This window comes from Podarcis vaucheri (genome assembly GCF_965113315.1).
Source record: "Podarcis vaucheri genome assembly, chromosome: 12".
Lineage (NCBI taxonomy): Eukaryota > Metazoa > Chordata > Lepidosauria > Squamata > Lacertidae > Podarcis > Podarcis vaucheri.
The window spans coordinates 39,236,838-39,264,566 of NC_138750.1; the positions used below are offsets into that span (position 1 = coordinate 39,236,838).

The following is a 27,729-nucleotide window of genomic DNA, read 5'->3' on the forward strand; positions in this document are numbered from 1 at the left end:
GGGTTTGTTTTGCAGCAAAGGCTTAACTGATTTCGTTTAATTTACATTGGATGTTTTCTCCCAAATCAGGTTGGCCAGCTGATTTTTTTCCGCTTTGCCCCACCTTATTGTATGTGGCTTAGGATCACAGGAAGCTGTCCAGTCAGACAATTGGCCCATCGAGCCCAGTATCATCTACAGTGATAAATGGCAATTCTCCAGATTTTCAGACAGGGGACACTCCCAGCCCTAAATGCAAATGTCAGGGACCTTCTGCATGCAAAGCAAGTGCCCTGTCATTGAGCCATTCCCCTTCTTATTTCACCTTACTAGCAGTAACTGGATTGTATTACTTGAGTATGCACAATTTACTACTGTCTTTTCTACAATTAGGCTGCAATCCTATATAGGCTTTGTTGGGAGTAAGTTCCAGACTTTCAATTGAGTATAGGATTGCACTCTGTGTCTCTAACATGGGATGCCAGACTTCTCTTTGCTTGGCAATCAGGATATAGTGGATAACCTTAATCTGCTATGTCCACGGTGTGGGGCGATTAAATAAATGGAAGATTCTATGTCATGTTTCTTAGGGTTCAGGGTTGAACTATAATCTTCAGGGTCACTTCCCAGGCCTGTGATCCTGCACTCCATCCTATAAAATAATATATACTTTTGCTTCCATTCCGACTCTTATAACTGGTATATGGAAGGTGCAGGATACATCCACTCTATTTACATGCAAAGTAATGTTATCATCAGTATAAAACTTCAGAGCCTATTTTGGTTAGGATGCCCAGCCTACAAAAAGATGGAAAAATAAATAATTGTGCCTTGCTTATGGAAAGTGTTTTAGAAGGCTACTTTTGCTTGTCAGAAGTACTTTCACAGTACCAACAATATTGCTTGTCTCCCTGAGCCAGAGTTTCATAGAAATTCCTATCCTTAGGGAGTCACCACAACATTATGCCATGATACAGTAGAGTTTGAACATTTTGTCTTTAAGCCATACAGCAACGCAGGCGATTCACCACCACATGGTCCAGACTACAGGAGTGCTTCTAATGCCGTCCACGTGTGAATGACTCAAGTGATCCTTTGTTTAAATAAAACTCTCTCTCTCTCTTTTTGCTGCTCATCAGCTGGTTATGTTTTTGAGGCAGTGATCATTGTTCTTGTCTTCCCTTCTAAGGTCATTTATGTAGTGAATGCGTAGAACTCTGCATAGTTGGATTACGACCACATCTTGGCAAGAAAGTTCCTGGTAAGTGGAATCTGTTGTACTTTTCTGCTCTTGACCAGGACGACTCACCTCTTCCTATGTGTCAGTAGTCTTGTCACTTGTCAGTTGCACCCTGTCAGCCATGTCATCTCGAGGGGGCCTTGCTCTGTCAAAGAAGCCGCACTGGAACAAAACAAAGAGTCATGTGTAGGCAAGTTGGCAAAGCAACCATCTTTTCTCCCTTTTTCAGGTCCTGCCCTCAGACTCAGACATTATGGCTTGGTGTCATACACCTGTATAAACATGTAGAGGAAATATATATGCATTGGCAGTGCTTTTGCCTTAAATTTTAATCAACCATCTCTGTATTAAAAACAAACCAACCAGTTTGGTTACCTGGTTCTGAGAAGTTTTCAAGCCTTAAAAAGATCTCACAACCAAATAGCCAGGGATTCTAAACATTAAACCCCTTGCTGCCCCATTGGCTGCATATACTGTAGAATTATACCACGGGGAAGCTGTTTGTAGTGGGTATGAGTTACTCGTGCGTAAGCTGGTGCCTTTCTCGGTTAATTTGCCTTGTTTAACCCTTCTGACTGCACAGCCTCTCCTCATGGTGGCTGCCTCAGTCACTGGCAGAATCCGTCAGTGGGCATTTCTTGAACCTCTTCCAACATAAAAGTTGTTTGACACCCAGTCTCCTCCTCCTCTCACTGCGCGGGAGTCTTCTGCGCAGGGAAGGCGTGGGTAGCGGAGGACCTGGGCTCTCCTCACTGATGTCCAGTGAAGAGTCCTGGAGCCCTCTCTCCACTTCCCCCGTCTGCCTCCCTTTATCCCCGGTGTTGCGCTGACTGGCTTCCCCCTCTACTGAGCTGTCTCTCCCCCTGCTGCTGGGTCCTTCGCCAGCATCATCTGGGAGCCTCCCCTTCGCCTCTCGCTCCGATGTCAGTTCCCTGACACTGTTTTTAAATGCCTCCACAAATTTGTGTGATTGGCTAAGTGCAGCATGAGATTGAATAGGCCCCCCAAAAGCAGTCGGGACTGCCTGTAGGAGCAATCACTGAAACGAAATGTTTCAGGGGGAAAATCTGGTGTGGCATGAATTGCTCACAGCCACTGAGCTCAATCAAGCTATTCTGGACTAAAGGCTATTGAGTTTGCACCTTGGCAACTCAATTAAAAAGCGAATTCATTTGAACAAACAGTCAAGGTGGTAACTGAAATGGAGAGGCCACTACAAGGTGATATTGTTTAAAAAAAGCAGCAGCAGCAAAAGGGCTGCTTGAATGTCCTGCAATGTCATAGTTATATGGACTCAGCCTGCTAAGTCATAAGCCCCTTGGAAATCTGCAATCTTATTCATTCTCGCAGCTTGCTTTTGAGTGAAGACTGAGCTGTGTCTTTCACAACAATGAACAGCCTTCTGAGCAAAAATTAATTGACCCACCTTGGCATCATTTATAACTTCAGCTATTTATCTGAATACGCCCTAAGCCTCCCATGCTATTCCAGATGTTGCTGCAGTGATGTATTGACAAGGCTGGTGGAAGATACCCTGGGACAAAGATACTCTGGGGATATTTGCAACTCTGTAGTTCTTCATCTTTGCAATGCGAACAACCTTTGGTTCTGTGATGGTGACCGTGGAGCAAGTGTTGCTGGTGCTGGTGGAAACCAGGTGTTCAGCATCCGTGCTCTAGTCTGCAAACCTTCACAGCTGTGAGCCATGAATCATCTAGTGGGGTAGATCAGAACAGTTGGCGAGTGCTCTGCCGAGTCTTATCTGTTCACTTGCAATGTCATACAAACTTGCACTGTGGTTGACCTGTCCTGAAGCTGACCTGTTCTCAGAGGCAAGATGTAAGTGTGGGGTAGATGATGAAATGACAAGAGTTTGGTGTTGGGCAAGAGCCTCTCACCTGCTTGACTTACTAGTCTAAGCGACTGGATTTGATTATCTGCACCATCCTTTGGGGAGCTTTTAAGTTCAAACAGAGATGATATAAAGGAATGGAATGCATTTTTAAAATATTAAATCTCTGCATGGCAGTCTTTGAAATTCTTTTGGAAGGATTAATAGGAACAAGAAGCACACTTGCTCTGTTCTTCTGAGTTACTGTGCCAAGCCCGGCCAACTTGTGACCCTCCAAGAAGAAAACAAGCCCACCCAACATATGTGCCAGGGGCTCCACAGAGCTCCTGTTTTTGCTGTCTTCCTGCAAAAACAGAGGGGAAATCTAGCTTTGGCCGGATCTGGTCAGATTTTATACAGGCCTATCTGCCACGTATGGAGGATTTCCTTGCTGAACTGCCAGCCTGATACCTTGGAACTGACATGATTTATTTCAGAAGCCAAAAGTCAATGTGAGAGTTCCTGAGCATTTTCTACATTCTTAATGTCAAACTTTTAAAAAAAAAAGATGGAAGGGAACAAAGAAGTTTGAAATGGACATGAAACAAGTGGTAAGGTAGATAAATATTTATTTTATTTTAAATCAGATGTTTCAGATTGTTTATTTTAACTGTATTGTATTAGGGTTGTTGTTGTTGTTTTTAAAAAACAGTTCAAAACCAAATGTATGACCCTCTGTCAAACAATTTCATTTCTGCATTAAACTTGCTATTCTATGTTAACGGGAAACCCTGGGGAACAAGATTTGACTTCTGAGGTCAAGCATTATAAATATGAGAAAATAAACCATGTACGGCATTTATTATTGTTGCAAGTTATGAATATTCATCACTCTTATCTACCAAACAACACGAATATTTACATTTCATCTCATTACTGTTTGACACAATACTTGTCAGCTTTGCTTCTAAAAAGTTCAGGGCACAGACTAGCACACTTAACTCTACAGAATTATGGCCCATGTCTTCCATGAAATGATTTGCTTAGTGTCCTTGCACACGTACAAATAATAAAAAATATATCTATTAAATTCATGCTAAACAGACATCACTCTGTAGTGCAAAAGGCATGTAGTGGGCTACATGACAGAAACTTTGGGTTATGATCTTAGCAAGATAAAAGTCCTGTTTAGTTGCCAACCAATATATTTTAATATTCGTAGCATTCAATTAGCATGCACTCTTGCTCAAGAAATGCATTAGTAATAAAATGGGAAATGTGATTTTGAATCAATTACTAAGATTTTCTTCTTCTTCTTGGGGATTTAAGTAACCATTTAAATGGCCTTGATTTAAATTACTGCACTTGATATACGGTGTTATCATAGTGTTAAAGTATGTCCAAACCAGATGGCTTTCTGGATTTTCTCACGGGATTGTTTTGGGGATAAAACAAGAAAGGGGAGAATTATGGGATGCTGCCTTGAGCTTGTTGGAAGAAAGGTGGGATATAAATGTAGCAAATAAAATGAATAAACATCTAAAGTTACTTTTAGTTACACACAATTTTGGTATGTGGTATCTATGCTATTCTTAAAGATAAAATAATCAAGCCTGTAGAAGAATAAGTCTTGCTAAGCAGAGCCAGCACGTATCTGCAAGGACAAGTCCTGTCTCATGAAACCGTTAGAGTTCTTTGAGAGTGTCAACAAGTATATAGATAGAGGTGATCTGGTTGACTGACACAATGTATCTCGACTTTCAAAAATCTTTCAATAAGGTAGCTCACCAAAGACTCCTGGAATAAGAGGCGAATCTTGGCCCTATTGTGGATCAAGATCTGGTTAAGGAGCAGACAGCAGGAATAAATGGGCAGTTCTCTGAATGCAGAGATGTAGAAACCGGTGTCTACCATGAATCGGGACCTGCACTTTTTAGCTAGTTCATAAAAAACGATCTAGAGTTAGGAGTGAGCAGTGAGGTGGCAAAGTTTGCTAATGATACTAAATGGTTCTAGGTTGTTTAAACAAAAAGAAATGGCAAAGACTTCCAAAAGGACCATTCGCAGAGTGAATGGGCAGTAAAATGGCAAATGCGATTCAATGTAAACAAGTGTAAAGCGATGCTCCTATAGGAGGCAGTGATGGATAGCTTCAAAAGAGGATGAGACAAATTCATGGAGGAAGAGGCTATCAATAGCTACTAGCCATGATGACTGTGTTCTATCTCCACTGTCAGAGGCAGTAAAGCGTCTGAATATCAGTTGCTGGAAACTGTTGGTAGGCAGAGTGCTGTTGCAGGCTTCTTACAGGAATCTGATTGGCTACTGTGAGAACATGAAGCTAGACTAGATGCATCAGCAGGCTCCCCATAAGCTCTTACAGAGGCCTATTTCAGTGGTGCTTACCAAGGGGGAAAGACGGAAGGAAAGAGGAAGATGAAATAACTGGGAAAACATTGGATGAGGATTCAGAACTCAACATGGTCAGTAATAGGCATGATCTAGACCACCGTGGGAAATGGCACCCATCAAGCTGGAATTAAAAACAACGTCTACACATCAGAGACATAGTTTTAAGTACTTTGAAGTCAATTGTTTCCAAGTCCCTGAAACAAAAACTTGTAAACTGCTAGTGACTCAGTGATTGCAAGACTTTAGCGATGTAGTAAAAACATCAAACAGAGCCTACCAATATTAAAATAAAATCACTTGCAGCCTTAAAAAGATAACATTTCTTTTCCTCTGAAGGGGGTGCCCGGTCATGTTTCAAAAGATAATTCCTTGAGGTACTTTGGGAGAAACAAACCTAGAGATGCTTCATTGCAGCATGCTGCCGAAATCTAAATTCCCCAGACAAAAGAAGATCATAGGCCTTGGGAATCGCAGCCAATCTCTCACTGCTCACTTCTAACTAGCCTTCAATAATGCAAACAAGTCACCTCTTTTGAAAGGTCAGAAACACAAACATGTCAGCGATCCAAAATAAATAACACACCCATCTCGTATGTCCATGATTATTTTGCTCAGAAGATCACACATTCCACCCCCCCCACCTCCCCATTTTGTTTTGGTATCATCTTCTCTAGTTTAGCACCATTACATTACATACCTTCCACAATGCTAAGGTCAACATAGCCAAAACCAGCAGTCCAAGGAGTATGGCTAATATTATAACCCACAGCGGGATTATAAAGGAAATGTTTGGAGTAGCCCAAATAACAGATGTTTTGGTCTGAAATGGAAGATGAGAAGGGAAAAAAAGATGAAAGGGTAAAATGAAGATGAGTTATAATACAACCTGAAAGTGATTATATATGCAGAATTAAAAACTAATGGTGTATTCGTAAGGCCGCTGTTTTAAAAACTCAGCATACAGTATCTGCCAGAACTTCACAAAACTTAAGTTCTTGCAGTTCTAGTGAGTGGTACAGAACTATGTTTTATATAACTAAGTAGGCCCAATGAAATTAATGGACATGAGGTAGCCACACCTATTGATTTTAATAGGCCCACTTTGAGAAAAACCTATACAGTGGTACCTCGGGTTAAATACGCTTCAGGTTACATACGCTTCAGGTTACAGACTCCGCTAACCCAGAAATAGTACCTTGGGTTAAGAACTTTGCTTCAGGATGAGAACAGAAATGCTCTTGCGCGGCGGCGGCAGCAGGAGGCCCCATTAGCTAAAGTGGTGCTTCAGGTTAAGAACAGTTTCAGGTTAAGAACGGACCTCCGGAATGAATTAAGTACTCAACCCGAGGTACCACTGTACATTTAAAGTAGTACCATACCACTTTAAACAGTCATGGCTTCCCCCCAAGAATCCTTGGAACTGTAGTCTGCTAAGGCTCTTGAGAGTGGCTAGGAGACCTTGGTTCCCCTCAAAGCTTGCTGGAGGCATCAGGTAGGATAAGAGTAAACAACCCTGGGGGTAGGTTGAGAGACTGAGAGATGGTGACTTGTCCGAGCCCTCCCAGTAAGCTTTAATTGTTGCTAAGCAGCAGATCAAAGCTCAGCACTTTGACCACTACATCACATTGAGTCTCAATTTGGTTTTACTGCCATGGCTTCACCTCCAAACTGTGGGGAATAGGAGCCTCAACTTATCAAGGATTCTCAGCATCATTCTGCACTTAAGGTTCTATGCTTGTATCAGCCTTTCCCAACCTACGGCCATCCTGATGCTTTGATGACCTGCATCTCCCATTACTCCTGGCCATTGGTCATGCTGGCTGAGACTGATGGAAGCTGGGAGTCCAACAACACCTGGAAGGGACCATATAGGAGAGGCCTGGCTTGCCAAGTCACTTTGAAGCAGACACATGTAGAAATACAGGTACATGTATTTTGTACTTGGGTATCTACCTGAATGCTATATGTCAGCTGAACTCAGAAAACCACAAGACCTAGGTTTGCTACAGTTAAACAGGTTTAAATTTATATTATAGCTTAAACCAAATAAATCTGAGCCTCTATAGGCAATGGAGTAAGCAAGAACGAATGTCAACATTGCTATGATTTGTATTAGACAGTGTGGTCTCTAGTCAGCTGACACAGCTACATACCTTGGGCAATATGCCGCTGGACAAAACCCCTAAGACAAAAGCGCTCAGTCTTCTCATTACAGGAATAACATGAAAAGGGTAACATTAGCTTTCCTCCCCCCACTTTGAAAAAGCATTTGCTGTCATTTTTAAAGACCGTCTAGTACACTTTGTAAAGTGGCAGGTAACAAGTCTTTTACAACACATCACATATAAAAATAACTTGAAGTTCAACAGAAATATAAAATGTACAGTGGTGCCTCGCAAGACGAAATTAATTGGTTCCGCAAGTTTTTTCTTCTTGCGAGTTTTTCGTCTTGCGAAGCACGGTTTCCCATAGGAATGCATTGAAAATCAATTAATGCGTTCCTAGGGAAACCGCTTGCCAGGCTGGCGGTGCGGAGAAGGGCTTTTCTCCCCACCGCAGGCCTTCAGGACAGGTACGGGAACAGAGGGGAAGGCGCGCAGCGCTTTCCCTCTGTTCCCGGGGCTTGCGTGGGAGGAGGGTTTTCCTCCCCACCGCCAACATTCAGAACAGCATTCTGAATGTTGGCGGTGGGAAGGAAAACCCTCCTCCCACCCCAAGTCTTCAGGAAAGCCATCCGATGCCCGGCGGCGGGAGGAGACGTCCCCCCCGCCCCGGCATCGGAGTTTCGTTCTGATGCCGGGCGGGGGAAGGAGGCTTCCCCCCCCACCTCCCGGCATCGGAGCTTCGTTCTGATGCCGGGCGGGGGAAGGAGGCTTTCCCCCCCCAACCGCCCGGCATCGGAGCTTCGTTCTGATGCCGGGCGGGGGAAGGAGGCTTCCCCCCCCCACCTCCCGGCATCGGAGCTTCGTTCTGATGCCGGGCGGGGGAAGGAGGCTTCCCCCCCCACCTCCCGGCATCGGAGCTTCGTTCTGATGCCGGGCGGGGGAAGGAGGCTTCCCCCCCCACCTCCCGGCATCGGAGCTTCGTTCTGATGCCGGGCGGGGGAAGGAGGCTTCCCCCCCCCACCGCCCGGCATCGGAGCTTCGTTCTGATGCCGGGCGGGGGAAGGAGACTTCCCCCCCCACCTCCGGGCATCGGAGCTTCGTTCTGATGCCGGGCGGGGGAAGGAGGCTTCCCCCCCCCCACCGCCCGGCATCGGAGCTTCGTTCTGATGCCGGGCGGGGGAAGGAGGCTTCCCCCCCCCACCGCCCGGCATCGGAGCTTCGTTCTGATGCCGGGCGGGGGAAGGAGACTTCCCCCCCCACCTCCGGGCATCGGAGCTTCGTTCTGATGCCGGGCGGGGGAAGGAGGCTTCCCCCCCCCCACCGCCCGGCATCGGAGCTTCGTTCCGATGCCGGGGGGGGAGGATGTCCGAGGACAGTGGGGAAGACGCGCTGTGCTTCCCCGCTGTCCCGGAGATTTCCCTATGGGCTGTCGTCTTGCGAAGCAAGCCCATAGGGAAATTCGTTTTGCGAAGCGCCTCCAAAACGGAAAACCCTTTCGTCTAGCGGGTTTTCCGTCTTGCGAGGCGTTCGTCTTGCGGGGTACCACTGTATTAACACCATTCCCCTACATTCTGGCTTAGCCCTGACCACAAAAGCTGGACCAAATAAATAGATCTTACAAAGCTTTTGAAATATACTTAAGGTTTGGCTTTACTGGGTCTCCAGAGGAAAATTATGTGCTTTCCAGCAAAGTCAAATTATATATATTTCTAATCCTGCACATTTTCCAACATTCTAAAGCTCTCTTTCGGTAGATGTATATATGAAATACCCAGTTTCCATCCATCTGAGGTTTATGGTTCTGCTGAACTCCGATGTTGCCCATTCAGATTAATGGTGTGTTAACTGGAATTTGAACACAGACTTCCTATTGTGTGTATACTATAGATGCAAGTGCCACTAGGGATTTTGAATGCATGCTTGCTATGTTGGCCCGTGGATCTTTCCTGCGGTCAGACTGGTGACCTACAATGGACTCCAGAGCACGTAGCTCTGACTATAGGTGAGGTCTGCAATGTCAGCAGTTTCTAAGCTGAGAAATCGCTTCCAAGTCAGTGCTACTCCTTTAGCTTTGTCCACTCTGTTTTCCTCATCTCCTGGTCTCCCCATTTGGAAAACTACCAACTCATCCTTTCTCTAAAGCAACCTGCATTTGCTCTTCATTAGTACGAGCCTTTCTGAATCAGCCACTTTCCCCCAATTGCCATACTGCAGCTTACCATATGGGGCAGTGGGTGGCAGTTCATGACAGTACTTAAAATCACCTATCAACAATGATTCATGCCCAAACTCTCTACAATTTCTTGCTTCCAACAAAACAGTTCTCTGGGTTTTCCAGTACAAAAACTAAATAAAAAATAAATCTATTCTTCAGGTGTGAATAGAGGATTGAACACACTGAAGGCTGGGAATGAGTGGAAAGGCGAATGGTAGAAATCAGTGCCAGGGATAATTTAAGAGGAGCAGGTGGCATCAGAGCCTAGGACTTGCCGATCAGAAGGTCGGCAGTTCGAATCCCCGTGACGGGGTGAGCTCCCGTTCCTCGGTCCCTGCTCCTGCCAACCTAGCAGTTCGAAAGCACGTCAAGTGCAAGTAGATAAATAGGTACTGCTCTGGCAGGAAGGTAAACGGCGTTTCCGTGTGCTGCTCTGGTTCGCCAGAAGCGGCTTAGTCATGCTGGCCACATGACCTGGAAGCTGTACGGCCAGTAAAGTGAGATGAGCACCGCAACCCCAGAGTCGGTCACGACTGGACCTAATGGTCAGGGGTCCCTTTACCTTTACCTTATGAGAAAGGGGACATCAGTTTACTATTTTCCTGAGGGCAGAAGAATACTTGAGATCCACCACCCCATTACTCCTGATCAAAGACCTAGATACTGTAGGTTTAAATGCCAATACAGAGAGACACATAACTGACAGCCATTTCAAAGATTTACCCAATTGGGCCTGTTGCATTCTGATTACATAGAGACAAGAGCTTTTAAGTGTAGCCAGAAACTGAGATATGCACATTGTAAATATTGAAAATAAAGCACCCCAACTTAAGGTAGTAAGCATTTCAGAGAAAGTCAAATACCCAACCCCCAAGACATCTAAATCTATAAGGGCTGACATAGGTCTGGGATTTGTCTGTTGAAAATGGTGTCTGGGCAGAATTTTTGAAAAGCAGTTGAAATGCCCAGATGTATGTCAGCTCATAAGAGGGGGAATAAAGCTCAACTTTTCTGTCCAGATTTTCACTTTTTGAAATATGGCAACCCTAAAATATATGGTGCAATGTGAATTTAAATAGCTCACTTTTCTAGTTGCTTTTGAGCACTGAATATTAACTGCAGAGGCTTCCTAGGTCAGTAAGTTCAGTGGTCGTGGTAGAAGGGGCTCATTTTAATTAGCTAATAAATATTTTTCAATGACTTTCCTTGTGTTCCTCAATAATGCTCTCTAGCTGGCATGGAAACATAAGGGCAGGATGAGTGAAGAAAAAGGTCAATGGCTCTCATTTGCAGCAATCCTCTACACAGAACTCTCAGTCAAGGAGACAAATGAACTAGTGCGGAAGGTTGCAGGATGTGGACGCTACAGACATTACAACATCTGGGACCAACTTGGCCAGAGAACAGAAGCAAGGATTTTTCTCTCCTCCAGGACAGATCTCGCTCAGCAGATATTTATGCTCTTTGTTACAGTGCCAGACATCTTAGTAATGCTCTTAGGCATGTAACCATTCCCCATTTCTCAAGTGGCAAGCAGTTTCAAGGGAGGCCCTAGTAGGTTTAGTTCCCATTGGATGAGAAAACAGTGGAGATGCAAGGATGAGGAACTGGGCTCAGCTGGTGAGCCGGATCCTTATTTCTCCCACCCCTTGTGGGTCAAGTGGGTGGGGCTGCTTACCTACCACAGATTTGCCTGAAGCCGTAGCAACCAGGTGCAGCAAATCCCTTCTCAGCCCAGACTTAGCTGTCCTGACTCCCCCCCCCCAACTGTCATTTATGATTCCAGGTGCAGGGTAGGCAGACATGGCTTAGCCAAAATGGTCTGTCAGGCCAAATGAGGAAGCCTGGTGGGCCTCATTTGCAATAATATAATAATAGTTTATTATTTATACCCTGCCCATCTGGCTGGGTTTCCCCAGCCACTCTGAGTGGCTCCCAGCAGATTAAAAACAGAACAAAACTGTTAAGTTGTGGGTTGACATAGCAGCCGGCACAGCGATTTCTTCAAGTAGCTCTTTTATTCTGGTAAGCTGGAAATAAACTGACTGCGAACAGCTCAGCCGGCCTGTATTTATAGTCAGCCGGCTGTCAACATTGTAACCATAACAGCTCAGAGTTCCCGCCTAAAATAACGGACGCGGACCTGAGTGAAAACTATCTACAGACCTGAGTGAAAACTATATACAGTATCCCCCTGTTGGCCCAGGGTGAAACTACACTACATAACACCCCTCCCCACCGAGATAAGGCGTTAGTTACAATCGTAATGGTTTCCTTATATACAGCACTACGCGTAATGGTTCAATCAGGCACAAAAGCATATCGGTTACATTTCCCCTACTTAGACCAACAGTGATACCTGTCCAACAACATAGTCCTTTAAATAAGTTGGGCGCTTGGAAACTCTGCCAGACCGCTGGGGACTGGTAGCCAAGTCCGGAGGGCCACACAGTTCTCGCTGAGGCTGTGGTGCGACCCTAGGTGGCGTTGGAACCAACTCCCCTGGATCCGCTGCTGTGGGTGGAGTCTCCGCAAGTGGAGTGGTCTGAGTCTGTTCTGAAACGGCTTGGTTCGGCTCCACGCTGGCAGTTTGCGAGGGAGGTGTAGGTGGGGCCTTGCTATCTGTACGTGTCTCTTCTGGAGCCGCAAGCGCAGTTGGGGGCACCTCGGTAGTGTCCATGTCCCCAACCCTGCGCCTAAGCTGGTCTATGTGCCGTCGCCACAAGCGTCCGTCTTCGAGTGCCACCTGGTATGAGCGAGGTCCAGTGACTCCCACTACTGTGGCTGGCACCCAAGGGATGTCCCCCACATAGTTCCGGGCAAAGACCTGGTTTCCTGGGACAAATGACCGTGGTTCGTTGGCACAGCCTGGGGGTTCAGCCACGGCAAAGTCTGGGTGTAGCCGGTCGAGCGGTGACCTGAGGCGGCGGCCCATAAGCAGTTCAGCAGGGCTCCTCCCTGTGGCCGCATGAGGGGTGATGTGTTGCACGAACAAGTATTCGGCGTCCCGCTCATGCCAGTCTCCCCGGTCCAGGCGCGCCAGTGCCTCTTTTGTCGAGCGCACCATTCTTTCTGCTTGCCCGTTGCTGGATGGGTGAAAAGGCGCCGTTAGGGCATGGCGGATGCCCAGTCCCAAAAGATACCGCTCAAACGTGCCTGACGTGAACTGCGGTCCGTTGTCAGAGACCAGGACATCAGGACACCCATGCGTTGCAAACAGGCCTCGCAGCACCCGGATGACAGCTTCGGTAGTGGTGGAGGGCATCAGGGCGACCTCCAGCCATTTGGAATAGGCGTCCACCACTACCATAAAGGTCCGGCCGTGAAAGGGGCCAGCCAGATCGATGTGCACCCTCAACCAGGGTGTCTTTGGCGTCTCCCAGGTGTGTCCCTTAGCTGCCGGTGGTGCAGGCCTCGACTCTTGGCACGCTTGGCAGGCGGACACCCAGGCAGTGATGGCATCGTCCATATTAGGCCACCAGACGTAACACCGAGCCAACGCCTTCATTTTTACAATTCCCGGGTGGCCAACGTGCAGAGCCTCCAGGACGCGCTGACGGAGTCCCTGGGGAATCACGACGCGGTCTCCCCACAGCAGACAGCCGCGATGAGCTGAGAGTTCATGTTGTCTGGTTGCGAAGGGCTGGAACTCCGATGCAAAAGGCCCTTGTGGCCACCCCCTCCACACCCAGTTGAGCACCCGGCTGATGGTGCGATCCTGGGCAGACGCGGAGGCCACAGTGGCAGCCGATACAGGCGCTGTCGGAAGGTCCTCAATCAGAAGGAGCGATGAAGCTGGAGCCGGGTCTTCCACAAATGCTGGAAGAGGGCAACGGCTGAGGGCGTCGGCATGGCCCATCGATTTCCCCGGGCGATGGATGAGCCGGTAGTGGTAGGCAGCCAGGACTATCTACAGACCTGAGTGAAAACTATATACAGTATCCCCCTGTTGGCCCAGGGTGAAACTACACTACATAACAAAAACATCAAACATTAAAAACTTCCCTAAACAGCCCCCCCCTCCGCTGACCTAAGGGGTCATTGTCATGGTTGCTTTATTTACAAATACACAAGCAGAGCACAAATTGAGGTGAAGAGGCACCTTCTACAAGAGAGAATATAGTCACCATGCCTTGAAGCCATCATTAACATCAGTTTCCATGGCTTTATCCAATCCCCTTTTAAAACCACCTAGATTGGTGGCCATTACTGCATATTGTGATAGTGGCTTCCATAGTTTTAACTCTGTGCTATATGAAGAACCCTTTGTCAGTCCTGAATCGTCTCACGATCAACTTCATTGATAACCTCAGGTTCTAGTATTCTAACACACACACACACACACACACACACACACAGAGAGAGAGAGAGAGAGAGAGAGAGAGAGAGAAACCTTCTATCAACTTTCTCCAAACCATTCAGGGAAATATGGTTGGCTCCAGATTTTAAAGAAAGCTTTTTTTTTAAAAAAAAAGCCATCTGTTTTCACTGGCTATTAATGGAAATGTTTTATTGTATATATTGCTGTCAAAGCTTTTGTTGGTGACTCCATTGGGTTTATTTAAACTGATTGTTTTATTGTAAACTTAATTGAATGTTTTCATTTTTTTGGAACTGATAAAACTGTATATTTGGTATTAAATGTAAGCCACCCTGGAAAGGCTATAATTTAGAGATCCATGGACACTCGGGTTGCGAACGTGATCCGTGCGGGATGCACGTTCACAACCCGCACAGTTCACAATCCGCGCCTGCAATTTTACCTAATGTACACATTTGTGCAAATAATTCTCCCCCAATACAATGCTTTTTTGTACATTATTCTTACTTATACAGTATATGCATTTTTATGCACCCTTTACTACAGTATCTACTATATGCATCTTCATACACGTTAAATGGCTGATGAGCTGCATTGCAAAATTCAGTGTAAATCTCAAAGGGTGCCTGTGTTTTGGTTCATATATTGTTTTGGAAAATGTGAATCAGGAAGGTTTGGCTCTCAATGCAATCTGAATTGAATTTCTCCTGAGGGGATTAATGTTCATTTCATGGTTGCTGAATGTACCACCTAGAGTAGAATAATTATTTTTATTGTGATGGTCTGTGTGGCATTTCTACAGAATGTTGTAAGCCACAAGGCATTTTATTGTTCTGAACCAGGGCTCTGCAAGGTGGGTTAGGCCGAGGCATGACATTGTGTCTAAGGCCACCCATGCAGTGATCTTTATGAATGAGAAAAGATTTTTGCACCTGAACTTCCCATGCGTGGCTCTCAAACCTTTTCTCTTACGTAACTTGGGGCTTCCTGGCCTTCATTATTTTTTGCAGTTTTCAGAACAGGCACATGTTCAGGTTTTTCTCCACTACCTTGAAGACTGGGGATACTTTCTTAAAGGAGAGAGAGAAGATGTTCTGATAAAATGACCCTATTTTGCATGAGAAAATCAGATTTCATCTTGTAATGCAAGATGGCGGCCAGGCATATTTGGGTTTATAATATGTATTAAAGAAAGGGGCAATTCCAACAGTTGTCCTCCTTGCTGCTGACTTCTTTATGCTAGCTAAAGGCATTTCTGTTCACTGTTTAGAAGAAGTGATAATGGGAACCATATCAACATAGACGCTATGGAGACGCTTGAAGCCTTCTGCTATGTATAATGTTTTAATGTTGATTTTAGATTTTCATGCTGTATTTTATGAGGTGCTGCACTTTATGGACTGTATAAACCACCCTGGGGTCTGGTTAGATAAAGGGCAAGTAGAAAATAACCTATACTAGCTAAAATATTTTTTGCTAATAATCCTTGTCACGGGGAAACACATGAAGTGAGGAGCCACGCCATATACTAGCAAAGTCACTGACCTGTGCACATTGCATGCAGTACAGCAGTAGGAACATAGGAAGCTGCCTCATCATAGAATCAAAGAAAAAGGACCCCAAGGGTCATCTAGTCCAACCCCCTGCAATGCAGGCATCTCAACTAAAGCATCCATGGCAAATGGCCCTCCAACCTCTGCTTAAAAACCGTGAATGAATGAGACTCTACAACCTCTCAAAGGAATCTGTTCCACCGTTGAACAGCTGTTATTGTCAGCAAGTTCTTCCTGATGTTTAGTCGGAATCTCATTTCTTGTAACTTGTGACAGCCCTTGAGATACTCCTCTTTTCCAGGCTAAACAAACCCATCTTCTTCAACCGTTCCTCATAAGGCTGGTTTCCAGTCCCTTGATCATCTTTATTGCCCTCCTCTGCACACGCTCCAGCTTGCCTACATCCTTCTTAAATTGTGGTGCCCAGAACTGGACACAGTATTCCAGGTGTGTCTGACCAAGGCAGAATAGAGCAGTACTATTACTTCCCTTGATTGGGACACTATACTTCCGTTGATGCAGCCTAGAATAGCATTAGGGATTTTTTTTGCTGCTGCATCACACTGTTTACTCATGTTAAGTTTTTGGTCCACTAAGACCCCTAGATCCTTTTCACTTGGCCATCCAGGTGTCCCCCATCTTATATTGGTGCAGCTGGTTCTTCCTGCTTAAGTGCAGAACCTTATACTGATGTCTTTAAACCGAGTCAGAGCATTGGTCACTCTAGTCCAGTCCTGTCAACACTGACCTGCAGAGTCTCTCCAGGGTTTAAAACAGGAATCTTTCCCAGCTCTACCTACAGAAACTGGTGAGTGAACCTGAGATCACCTGAATGCCAAGCATTTACTCTAGCACTGATCTATGGTCTTTCCCCACCTCTATTGAAAGTGGTGTCGTACACCAATCTGGAGAAATGTGTTAAAAACCCCTTTCATTTAGCACAGAGATATGCCTTTATGATTGGAAAACTACTGGCATTTGTAGAAAGATGGTTGCATCGAACTACAGGCAAAGAGACAGAAGCGTCTGCCAACTGGACCACCCGCTATTCCCAAAGAGCATTTTATTTATGACTTCATGTAGGTGTTCGTTTTTCAACTTGGATGGCTCCACTATTTTCTCATGTGGTTTTAGGTTTAAGACAAGGCTGTGAGCCGAATGCCAGTTCAGAAGTGCTTTATCTCTTTTAACAACTTTTTTATTGCGGAGGGTGGGAGGCAATGCAAAGGACAGAGAAACTCTGAGAGATAGGAATGAAGTTGCTCAACTGATATTCCGTTGCCCATCCTTTTATCCAAGGTGGTCAGTGATGCAGCTGTGGAGCTTTTAATGCACATCATATGGTGTTTCTGGCAGAGCCCTTGTGACACAGACTGCCTGCCTCACATGGCCAAAGAGCTCCTTATGCTTAGGAGAACATTTTTCTATCGAGGTAAGAAGGGTTATTCTGGAGAGGGCACACGTTTTCCACAATATCAGTTGTATGGGAGCTAGAAGCTGCTTTGAAATGGGTCAGACTATTGTCCAGCTCATCTAATATTGTCTACTCTGAACTGGTGGTGAAGGACTAGGAATGAGACCTTGGTGTCAATAGTAGATAGCTCAATGAAGACGTCAACCCAATGTGTGGACGGCTGTGAAAAAGCCAGATTCCATGTTAAGGATCATTAGGAAAGGAATCAGAAACAAAACTGCCAATATCATAATGCCATTAGGTAAATCTGTGGTGCAGCTACACTTGGAAGACTGTGTATATATATTTCTGGTTGCAACCACACTGCTCCAGGAGATGCATAGTGGAAGGCTAGTTTTAACAGCATTACAGTGGTACCTTACAGTGGTACCTACGTGCATGCGCGTGACGTCATTTTGAGCGTCTGCGCATGCACGAGCGGCGAAACCTGGAAGTAACACGCTCTTCAACTACTTCAACCCGAGGTATGACTGTACTTTTAGCGGCCTTCTGTCGCTTCCTGCAGGGGCTAAGCCAGGCACCCCCAAACTCAGCCCACCAGCTGTTTTGTGACTACAACTCCCATCATCCCTGACCACTGGTCCTGTTAGCTAGGGATGATGGGAGTTGTAGTCCCAAAACAGCTGGAAGGCTGAGTTTGGGGATGCCTGGGCTAAGGGCTATGCAGCACAAATATATATACAGATAGCCATTGTAGAACAAACTTTGCTGATTCAATACACTTCTCAAATCCTCACCGATTATCATTTTTGGTAAATGGCATCTGAATGGTCAAACTCTGACTTATCTATCACAGAGTTACAGTAGCTTTAGACTTACAGTAAATGAGCTATTCTTGTAGTGCGATTGGTGCTTGTGTGTATAATAGCCCCTTTCTCTGATCTTTAATCATTTCTGCTTAGAGGGGTTGAAAGAGAACAAATTACTCTTTAACTGTTCTGCATGTTCCTCTCAGGCAAACATTTGCCATTTTTTTCTGTTTTGAAAAAGGGCCCAAAGTAGTAGATAAAAGCTCCCCTGAGTTTAGACTCAGAATTAATATTGACATGTGTGTTTGCATATTATAACTCCCTTGTAGAAGTATACTTTGCAGGGAGAGCAAGCATGTTTAAAAGAAATGTGCCTGAACACTGATTCTGTAGAAGCATCACATCAGAGAGAGGGTAGAATTTAGCTTTTACTTAAAGAAGACCTATTGAAATGAATAGATTTAACTTAGTCGTGTTCATTGATTTCAACGAGTGGAAGGACAGATCCTGAAGCTGAGGCTCCATTACTTTGGCCACCTCGTGAGAAGAGAAGACTCCCTGGAAAAGACCCTGATGTTGGGAAAGATTGAGGGCACAAGAAGGGGATGACAGAGGACGAGATGATTGGACAGTGTTCTTGAAGCTACCAGCATGAGTTTGACCAAATTGTGGGAGGCAGTGGAAGACAGGAGTGCCTGGTGTGCTTTGGTCCATGGGGTCACAAAGAGTCGGACACGACTAAACAATAAAGGTTTTAAGTGTTCACGCACTATGCCAATAGCACACCAGGAGATACCAGTTACATGATTCAAGTACATTTATCCCGCCTTTCTCCACTGTCTAAGAATTTGTTCAAGATAACATACGAAGGGCACAATCCATAGAAAGTGAACTGCATTTTAAAAATCCTACTAAAAATCATAGGAAATGAAATATTTTACTTTGGACTTTGCTTTCGGTTAACTATGATGATAGTATTTCAAGATCATCCTCTATCTTCTTCCCTAAATGGCAATTGCTTAAATCTAGTCTGATTATATTGAAAACTCTGCTTTGTATGCAGGAGGTCCCAAGTCTCTAGCATCTTCAGGTAGGGCTGGGAAAGACTTCCTACCTGAAACCCCAGAGACTCTCTGCCAGTCAAGGTGGACAATACTGAGCTTGATGGACCACTGGTCTGACTCAGTCTGAAGCAGCTCTCTATGTTCTTTTGTACCAGCCACTGGGGAACAACAGTGGTAGAGGGCTATGGCCCTGATTTCCTGTTTGGGTTTTCCATAGACCATTGGTGGCGAACCTTGTCCCTCCAGAGTCCAAGTCCAATGATCAGGGATGATGGGAGATGCAGGTCAATGCCTGGAGGGCCAGAGGTTCCCTATCACTGTCACAGACAAGGGGCTGGCCACTAAGGGGAACAGGATGCAGAACAGATTGGTCTGACAAAGCAGGTCTCTTCTGGCACATAACCCTGTGTAATCCATAATGCATGCAATGAACACATTCATGCACGAGACAGAAACATGCAGAGATATGACAGCTAGCTGAACTTCCAAGTCCACAGACAATATACCTTGGAATACCTTCCTGGAGACTACAGGGGAGGGAAATTGCCTTCCTGCCCTGTTTGGGAGCTTCCCAGAAACATCTGGAGGACCAGTGTTGGGGGGGGGGGAAATGTTGGACAAGTTGGGCCTTTGGTATGATTTAGGAAGAATCTTATTACACTTATCCTGGGACAACAGGCCCTGAATTAATTAATGTCAGCTTCTGATTTTATGTCGCAAGGGGTGGTCTAGGTTGAAGTGAGTTGAAAGGGAGTCAACAACCCCTGACAAGATCAGGAGTTCTTGGCTCCTGACTCATTTTCATTCATCAAGGGGTCATACAAACAATAGCAGGGTTGTTTTCTCTACAGCGTAGAATTTTTCTGCAGATAAGTGGTGCCTTGTGAATGACACAAGATAGCAAGGTTGGTTGACGGAAACACTGGAGCTTCTTGTTCATGTATTTCAGGATAACAACCTTGTCATGGCCATCACCAATACTCCATACACCAAAACAATAAGCACAGCGTAAGTAGCAATAATAATAATAATAAGAAGAAGAAGAAGAAGAAGAAGAAGAAGAAGAAGAAGAAGAAGAAGAAGCAAGTATATATGTCATCATTCTGGATGATGATAATGTTGAAGCTTTAATGAATTTCCAAAGTCAAGGCGAGTTCTTAACCATGATTCTGTAAGCACGTTATAAGTAGCTGAACTTCAAACAAATATGATGATGATTATCAATCTGAATGACAATAATGTTGAAGCTTTAATGAATTGCCAAATTCAAGGCAATTTCTGAACCATGATTCTGTAAAAACAGTGTAAGTAGCAAAACTTCACATGGATAGGATCATCATTCTGAATGATAACGTTGAAGTGTTAATGAATTTCCAAATTTTGTACTTACTTCGACTCTTGGCCTTCCAAATAAATCCTCCTAGACAAACACTGAATCCAGGACTGACTGACTTCAGGGGGGAAAGTATTGCTAAGAGAAACTTCAAAAGAACTTCTGCCTACAGCACATCAAGCTGCAGGGTTGGCAAACCTCCACTGCCAGTGGCCAGATTTAGGAGGACATAAAAGCACTATCATTTTTCAAGAGTTTACAGTTGCTTTTGTGGGCATCTGGCAGTAAATCAGCTCTGTGGAATAATATGCTTCATTCTCAAGTAGTACTGTAAAAATGCTTATCTGATTATTCAGTAGATCCTCAGAGACCTGTTGAGAACAGCAGGCGATCACCTGTGGCAGAGCGCAATTGGAACAGCTGGGAGACAGTACGTAGCAGCCATTTTGAGTAACATGTGTTTCTGCTACAAAACACATGCAAGGTGGATGGGTGCGGGGAAGCAGAAAGGGCTGGGATTTATCTTTGATTGTGGTATCTTTGAACCTCTTTGGATGAGCAATGAATATTAAGGATCAAAACGTTCTCCTTTGGAGCCTAAAGGTAAATCATCCCAGTACAGTAGGCATCAAAGAGAGAAGCCAGCCATGAGCTAGTCAAAAATTCCTGTCTATTGGCTGAACTCCTCCCCATCTGCATATACTTTTCTCATTATGGTGCTAGTCCTGCTGTATGGGGGAAAGCACTCTTGTTCAGTGTGCGCAATCACTTTATTTCTTCTTATGCGCTTTTCTTTTCTTATAGAAAAAAAGACTTACACAGTAATATTTTTCTGTAACCGCTTAATAACTGAAGGAAAATGAAAATACAGTGGTACCTCAGGTTAAGTACTTAATTCATTCCGGAGGTCTGTTCTTAACTTGAAACTGTTCTTAACCTGAAGCACCACTTTAGCTAATGGGGCCTCCTGCTGCTGCCGCACCACCAGAGCACGATTTCTGTTCTCATCCTGAAGCAAAGTTCTTTACCTGAAGCACTATTTCTGGATTAGCGGAGTGTGCAACCTGAAGCGTGTGTAACCTAAAGTGTATGTAACCTGAAGCGTATGTAACCCGAGGTACCACTGTACCCTGAATATTTCACATAGGTCTAAGTCATATGTTTAATATATGAATATATATGAAATATATATTATCTGAAATATGTTTATTTGTGTGCAGTGCAAGAACTATATCAGAGTCCTGCGTCTTATATAGAAAGCCCAAGAAAGCCCATGAGGAAACAACAATATAAAGTTAGCAGGTTGGGAGCATGAAACCAGGAAGAGCTGAGGTTGGCTTGCTGATCACCCCGCCCTCCACTGATTCCTTCTCCAAGCAGAAACAGGAAATGAGACCTTTGCCTTATTATAACTGAGTAAAGATGGGTCAAACCGTATTTAGCATGAACACATAAATCAATCATAGAAGCCTAGGACTACAAGCACAACTCTGTCATTCTGGAGTAATCTTACCCTTTCCAAAGGGCCTAATCGTGTGGTAAATGGCAGCAGACAGCCACAGTTGCTTGGCCTCCCTGCTGTAGGGCTGGCGGACCTGTGCCCCTTCACTTTCTGTTGGACCGCAGCTCCCATCAGGCCCAGCCACCATGGCCAATGGTTAGGGATGGGAGTGGCAGTCCAGCAACATCTGGAGGTTCGCCATCCTTGCCCTAGCCCTACAGACAATCGCCACAGGTTCCCATTCTCTAACTGCATGGACTGAGTTCTGTCTAAATTAACCCATTCCCCCTTCTGAGCATCGTTATTTCAGAAACTCAGCTGCATAGCAAACGCTACAGTTTATTTTAAACTCTCTCACACAAATAACCTTTAAATAGTTCTCAAAGGATGGACCTGTACAAGAAACACAGGAAGGACTTATCTTGGATTTCCCATCTATAAATATTTCATACAGCAGCAACCAGGATGACCAAACAATGCACGTGTTTTGCATCAGTGTGTTATTTGTTTTCTGTGCTACTCACTGCTATGCTTCCTTCAGGGAGTTTTGTTGGCTGAACTTTGTACGGCATCTTCTTCACTTCGAATGACACATTGACGGAAAGAGAGTAGTGGTCATTTTTCCTCTGGAACAAAAAAAGAAATACAGACAGAGGTTTTCAAATAATGTTTTGATTAGTCTGAGTTATCAGTTTGATCTCCCTTCTCATGTTGTAGAAATAGTATATACCATGTTCCCCAGAATAGCTGCATTTGCACAAATTGTGGCTTCATAACAAGCTAGGCTATGCACGAGTTCCATGTAAATCATGACTTATGTCCAGGCTTGTTTGGAAGTCGTTAACAATAGTTTCCTGGTGTGCACAGAGTGGGAAGCTATGGTTCACAGTGGCTTCTTGGTTTATTTCCCCACTTGAACTAATGTTTGCCTTATGAATCCTGGCTTGTTTGGATACCGTAAACCATAGTTCTAAATTAGCACCTAACAAGAAGCTGTGGTTGACTGCAGCTTCTTAGTTTGTTTTTCCGCCTTGTGCAAAGGGGGTTAGGAGAGAAGGAAATGTATGCCAGGATGATTAATCCAGGATTTGATCATGCAGACCAAGTCTATAGCCATCTTTCTTTCAATCAACACACATAGTGTACATCAGCCTTTGCGAGCCTGAAGCCCTCCAGAGGTTGCTAGACTCCAACTCCCATCAGCCCCACATGGCCAATGGTCAAGGCTGATGGGAGTTGTAGCCCAACTGCATCTGGAGGGCCAGTTTCCTCGGCCCTGTTCTAAAGCTTCCAATGTTTCTTGAAACGAGATTCTTTTCAGGGATGTTCTGTATGATATATTTCCCAATTTCATTCAGAAACTGAAATGAGCATTTTGGTTATTTATTTAATTTATTTCCCACCCTTCCTCCTGAGCATCCAGGTAAATCCTTATGGCTTATAGAGGGATAATCCGGAACCTCTTCCACCTGTGGTGGAGATCCTGCAGTCCTCCAAATATTGTTGTACTACAACTCTCACAAACCCTGAGCATTGGACATGCTGGCTGGGTCTGATGGGAGTTGGAGCCCAGGAATATCTGGACATCTCCCATCCCTCCTATACACACTTCCCTTGGAGTAAATTCCACTGAACTCAGTGGGGCTCTTTTCTGCTCAGACATGTATAGGATTGGACTGCAAGGGTTTCATTCTCAAAAGCTGCTCCATAGTTTGGCACCAGCAGCTCACAGACTTGTTGAGTGGCCGAGGAATGAATTGGCACAGCATCTGGATTATCCTAACAATACGATCCAAACACAGTTTTTTGGCTGAATCCACATGGAAATCTCGCTTTCATGACAATTAAAATCACAACAGGCTCATGATGAAGTTTACTTGGTAACTTTAAAAGGGCGTGGGAGAAGAAGAGACCTCGGTTTCTATTCTTCTGAAAGTACAGTGGTACCTCTGGTTAAGAACTTAATTCATTCCGGAGGTCTGTTCTTAACCTGAAACTGTTCTTAACCTGAGGTACCACTTTAGCTAATGGGGCCTCCCATTGTTGCCGCACCACTGCTGCACGATTTCTGTTCTCATCCTGAAGCAAAGTTCTTAACCCGAGGTTAGCGGAGTCTGTAACCTGAAGCATTTGTAACCTGAAGCGTTTGTAACCTGAGGTACCACTGTATACTTCTGATCAAACACAATACTCCCTACTTTTGGATGCATTTTAGACGACGGGAATGTAATTCAGAACACACAGCATTTCCTGTTTTGTTATCATATCATATCTTGGTTTCAGCTTTGGCAAAACTCCAGTTCTGAGACTTCATTGCCCACCTTACTCTCCTTTGTTTTGAAGGAGGATCTCCCTTCTCTGCTCCACAACCAACAGATTCAGGGGCTCGTTGTGTTATAACATTTTCAGTGAGGCCAGCATTCTCATCTCACCAGTGCAAAGTGTTTATATTCTTTGGAATTTCCGGCAGCATAAGCTTGCTCACCCCCACCCCATTATGTTAGGGCTACTTTCTGCCATTGCAGCTGCTGTTCAGAGCAGGCCTCCTTAAGTTATGTTATCTCTCATCAGCGAAGAGGATTTATGAGTACACTAATCCCTGACCTTTGCTCTGGAAGGCGGGCCTTATACAAACCACACTCTCATCTGAAGGGGCATGTGCTTTTGAGAAATGTGTCATTGTTCCCCAAAGCTGAGAGCGAATTCTTTGCTCTCATTTTAGTAACAAGAAGCCAGCTAAGCAACTTTCACTGAATTTAAGTGTCGGCAACATCGGTGGTTTCCAAACATTTTGGGGCCATAGAAATAACAAAGGGAAGCTGTCTAGACCTGGGGAAGGACAGGGTGATCCAGGAGGGGTGGCTGTGAAATACTCTGCTTCAGTGTAGCATCGTCTCCCATCCATACGACAGTATATGTCAGGAATGGACCGTAGACAATGCTGAACCAAAACTGTCTTCTACATTGTTTTCCCTTTCGCAATTGTCAAAAGGCCAAATTTCAGCTGCCCAGGTGGTGTGGCAATAGCTTCGTTGTTTGGGAGTGCACCTTGAATATCCCAGAGAGAGCTACAAAGGTCCAGTTTTTATTTTATTTTTTTCTAGGAATGAGTATATTTGGGGTTATGTATGTACCAAATTTCCAGGCTTTCTGATGGTTTGTCAGGAAGCAAAGAGCAATTTTGATAATCCCACCAGACCCCAGTGTTTTTACAAATATAATGTCAGCATTGTAACTTATAAATCAGAGACCATCCTGTGATTCCCAGGTTTGGTCCATTCTGTAACCACGAGGTTTCAACCTAAAACAACAGTTCCCATTCCAATACATGACCTCCTACAATGTTTTTGTGTATCTCTTTCTGAGATCTTTCCCCTTCTCTGTTGTTTACAGCTACTGAATCCCCAGATGATCTCAAACATGTTTAATATTATTCCCCAAGTGTATGACCATAACATTTTTGCGCTGTTCAGTCTCATTCCATTTCTATTACTTGGGTTCAGGAGGTCGTCCCATTTGCCCTGTATAATTTATTGACCTCCATCTGTAGTAATAATACTGCCTCCCTACTTGGGGTTATCAGCAAATGTCATCAATGTACTCCTACTTCCCTTGTACTTCCATTCCCAAAAATAAAATGGGTCTCACACACTTGTCCTTAAGGAGCTCTATTAATTACTTGACTTCAACTTAAAAGTCTACTTTTTGGCCAAAAAGGATAGGGTATTCCCCCCTTTAACAATCCCCTAATCATTTTATACACAAGTTTTCCATTCTGATTGGTTACCCTCTATATACCATTGCATAAACAACTATATACAACTTTTAGAACACATCTGAAGGCAGCCCTGTATCAGGAAGTTTTGACGTTTTATCATGTTTTTATATTTTGCTGTAAGCCGCACAGAGTGGCTGGGGAATATTATTATTATTATTATTAACCAAAATATAAATTTATTAGTTCTGCTGTATTTCCTTTGGGGAGCAATTTGGCTAAAACTCTTAAAACAGAAATTTTATTTGACCAAGAATTAGCTACTTGAAGAATGAAGAAAGGCTGCTTAATGAATGTATATGAATATGGCAGCCTTCAAAGAGTCTAGGGCAGCATTAAAATCTTGGCTATAAGATCCTATAAAGATTCTGCCTTTCCACTTCTTCAAAATTCTGCAGTGTGTTCATTCCAAAGCTCACATTAAGCAATTCAGCACCTCCAACCCCAGGGAGCATTATATGCTCATCTGCTCACTTCCAAACAAGCTACTAAACATACAGCACTGCATGCAATTTATAGAGAGATTTTGAACGGAGAGCATATCCTGTCTTCCTCATTAATTTGACATTATCAGACCGTGAAGCAATACCCCACAGTGTCTAACTGATGGATGAGCAGTTAAGGGAATTAGCCATTTCCAAAGACCCTCTACAGTACATACGTCAACTTAAAAAATAAAAACTTTTTTTCACTGCAGTGTATGTTCTCTTTCGATGATGGGTCTGCTTTACTAACAGCAACTCCACCACATGGTATTTCCTGGGGATTAACATCTGCCAGGACTTTTTTTTTTTTAAGTTGAACTGTGCCTTGGGCCACTGCATCCTCTCATTTGCTTCTTAAGCTCCAAGGCGTACTCTGGAATTCAATTTCGATTACTGAATGGAATCTGAAAGTGGGAGAGGGGATGGTACAATGTCTCATTTCAATATCCAATTTCAGACCCTCCAAGTGTCCCTGTTTTCCTGGGACAGTCCTGGATTTACAGAAGCCGTCGGTTTCTGACTTGATCCCAGAATGCCCCTATTTTCCTTAGGATGCCTTATTTTCATCGGAGAAATATTACTTGAGGGTATGGAGTTATGCGACCCCCCCAAGCCAGGGAGATAAGTAACTATACAACCTTTAGAAGACAGCCCTATTTAGGGAAGTTCTTTAATGTTTTTATATATGTTGGAAGTCCTCCCATCCGCTTCCCAAAGCCGGGCAAGTGCTAACTAGGCTTTGGGAAGAAGGAAGGAGGATTCTAGGACCTTGTCAGAGCCCTCATGCCTCCTCCCTGAAGTGCATACAGTGGTACCTCTGGTTAAGAACTTAATTCATTCCAGAGGTCCGTTCTTAACTTGAAACTGTTCTTAACCTGAAGCACTACTTTAGCTAATGGGGCCTCCCGCTGCCACCGAGCGATTTCTGTTCTCATCCTGAGGTAAAGTTTTTAACCCGAGGTACTACTTCCGGGTTAGCAGAGTCTGTAACCTAAAGTGTTTGTAACCCAAAGTGTTTGTAACCTCAGGTACCACTGTACTAGACTTTGGGAAGGAGGCAGCGAGGTGTCCTCTTGGCTGGGTGCCCTGTGAGGGGGGAGGAACTGGTTGTGATGCCCTAAATCTACCTCTGCATGCATGTATTCAGCTGAATGCAAGCAGATGCCTCATTGCAGATGTTTGCACTAAATGCGCGGACATTGAGTAGGCAGGACCTAGTATCATAGAATAAAAGAATCATAGAGGTGGAATAGGCAGCTGTTCCTTACAGGAATCAAACCTGCAACCTTGGCGTTAATCAGCGTCATGCTGTAACCAACCCACCTGTAGCATAAACTGTGTTGAAGCAGGGGCAGTTGCCCTTCCCCATGTATTAATGGGTAGCATGTTGCTGGAACAAATATAAAACGTGCTTCTTCCCACCCTCTTCAGCACCGTGATCACAGAGTTATGTTCCAGTGGTTCAGCGATCTAGAGAGCTTCATGGTCTCCGCTTACAGTTGCACTCGTATCTTTATCACTCTCAGGAGGACCAACACCCTAGCCTAGGTATGTTCAAACATATACCTTCTATTGAGGTGTTGAAAATTCTGACCCTTAGAGTTTTGGCAAATGAAAAACACATGGGTGCCTGGATTCAAAAGAGTTAAGCACTTCCAATGCACGCTGAGAACAGTAACTGCCTGCATACTG

The 27,729-nt window shown here is 44.5% G+C and overlaps 1 protein-coding gene across 1 annotated transcript in view; it reads right to left on the reverse strand.

Moving 5' to 3' along the window:
* Window positions 1–616: 616 nt before the first annotated feature.
* ITGA8 (integrin subunit alpha 8) overlaps window positions 617–27,729 on the reverse strand; it is a 125,177-nt gene continuing 98,064 nt past the window's right edge. Inside the window, exons 28-30 of the mRNA XM_082193199.1 lie at window positions 22,302–22,403; window positions 6,160–6,282; window positions 617–1,381 (exon numbers count right to left, since the gene is read on the reverse strand). Of these exons, the coding sequence (XP_082049325.1) occupies window positions 1,295–1,381; window positions 6,160–6,282; window positions 22,302–22,403 (312 nt within the window). The 3' untranslated portion in view covers window positions 617–1,294. The remainder of the gene's footprint in view (window positions 1,382–6,159; window positions 6,283–22,301; window positions 22,404–27,729) is intronic.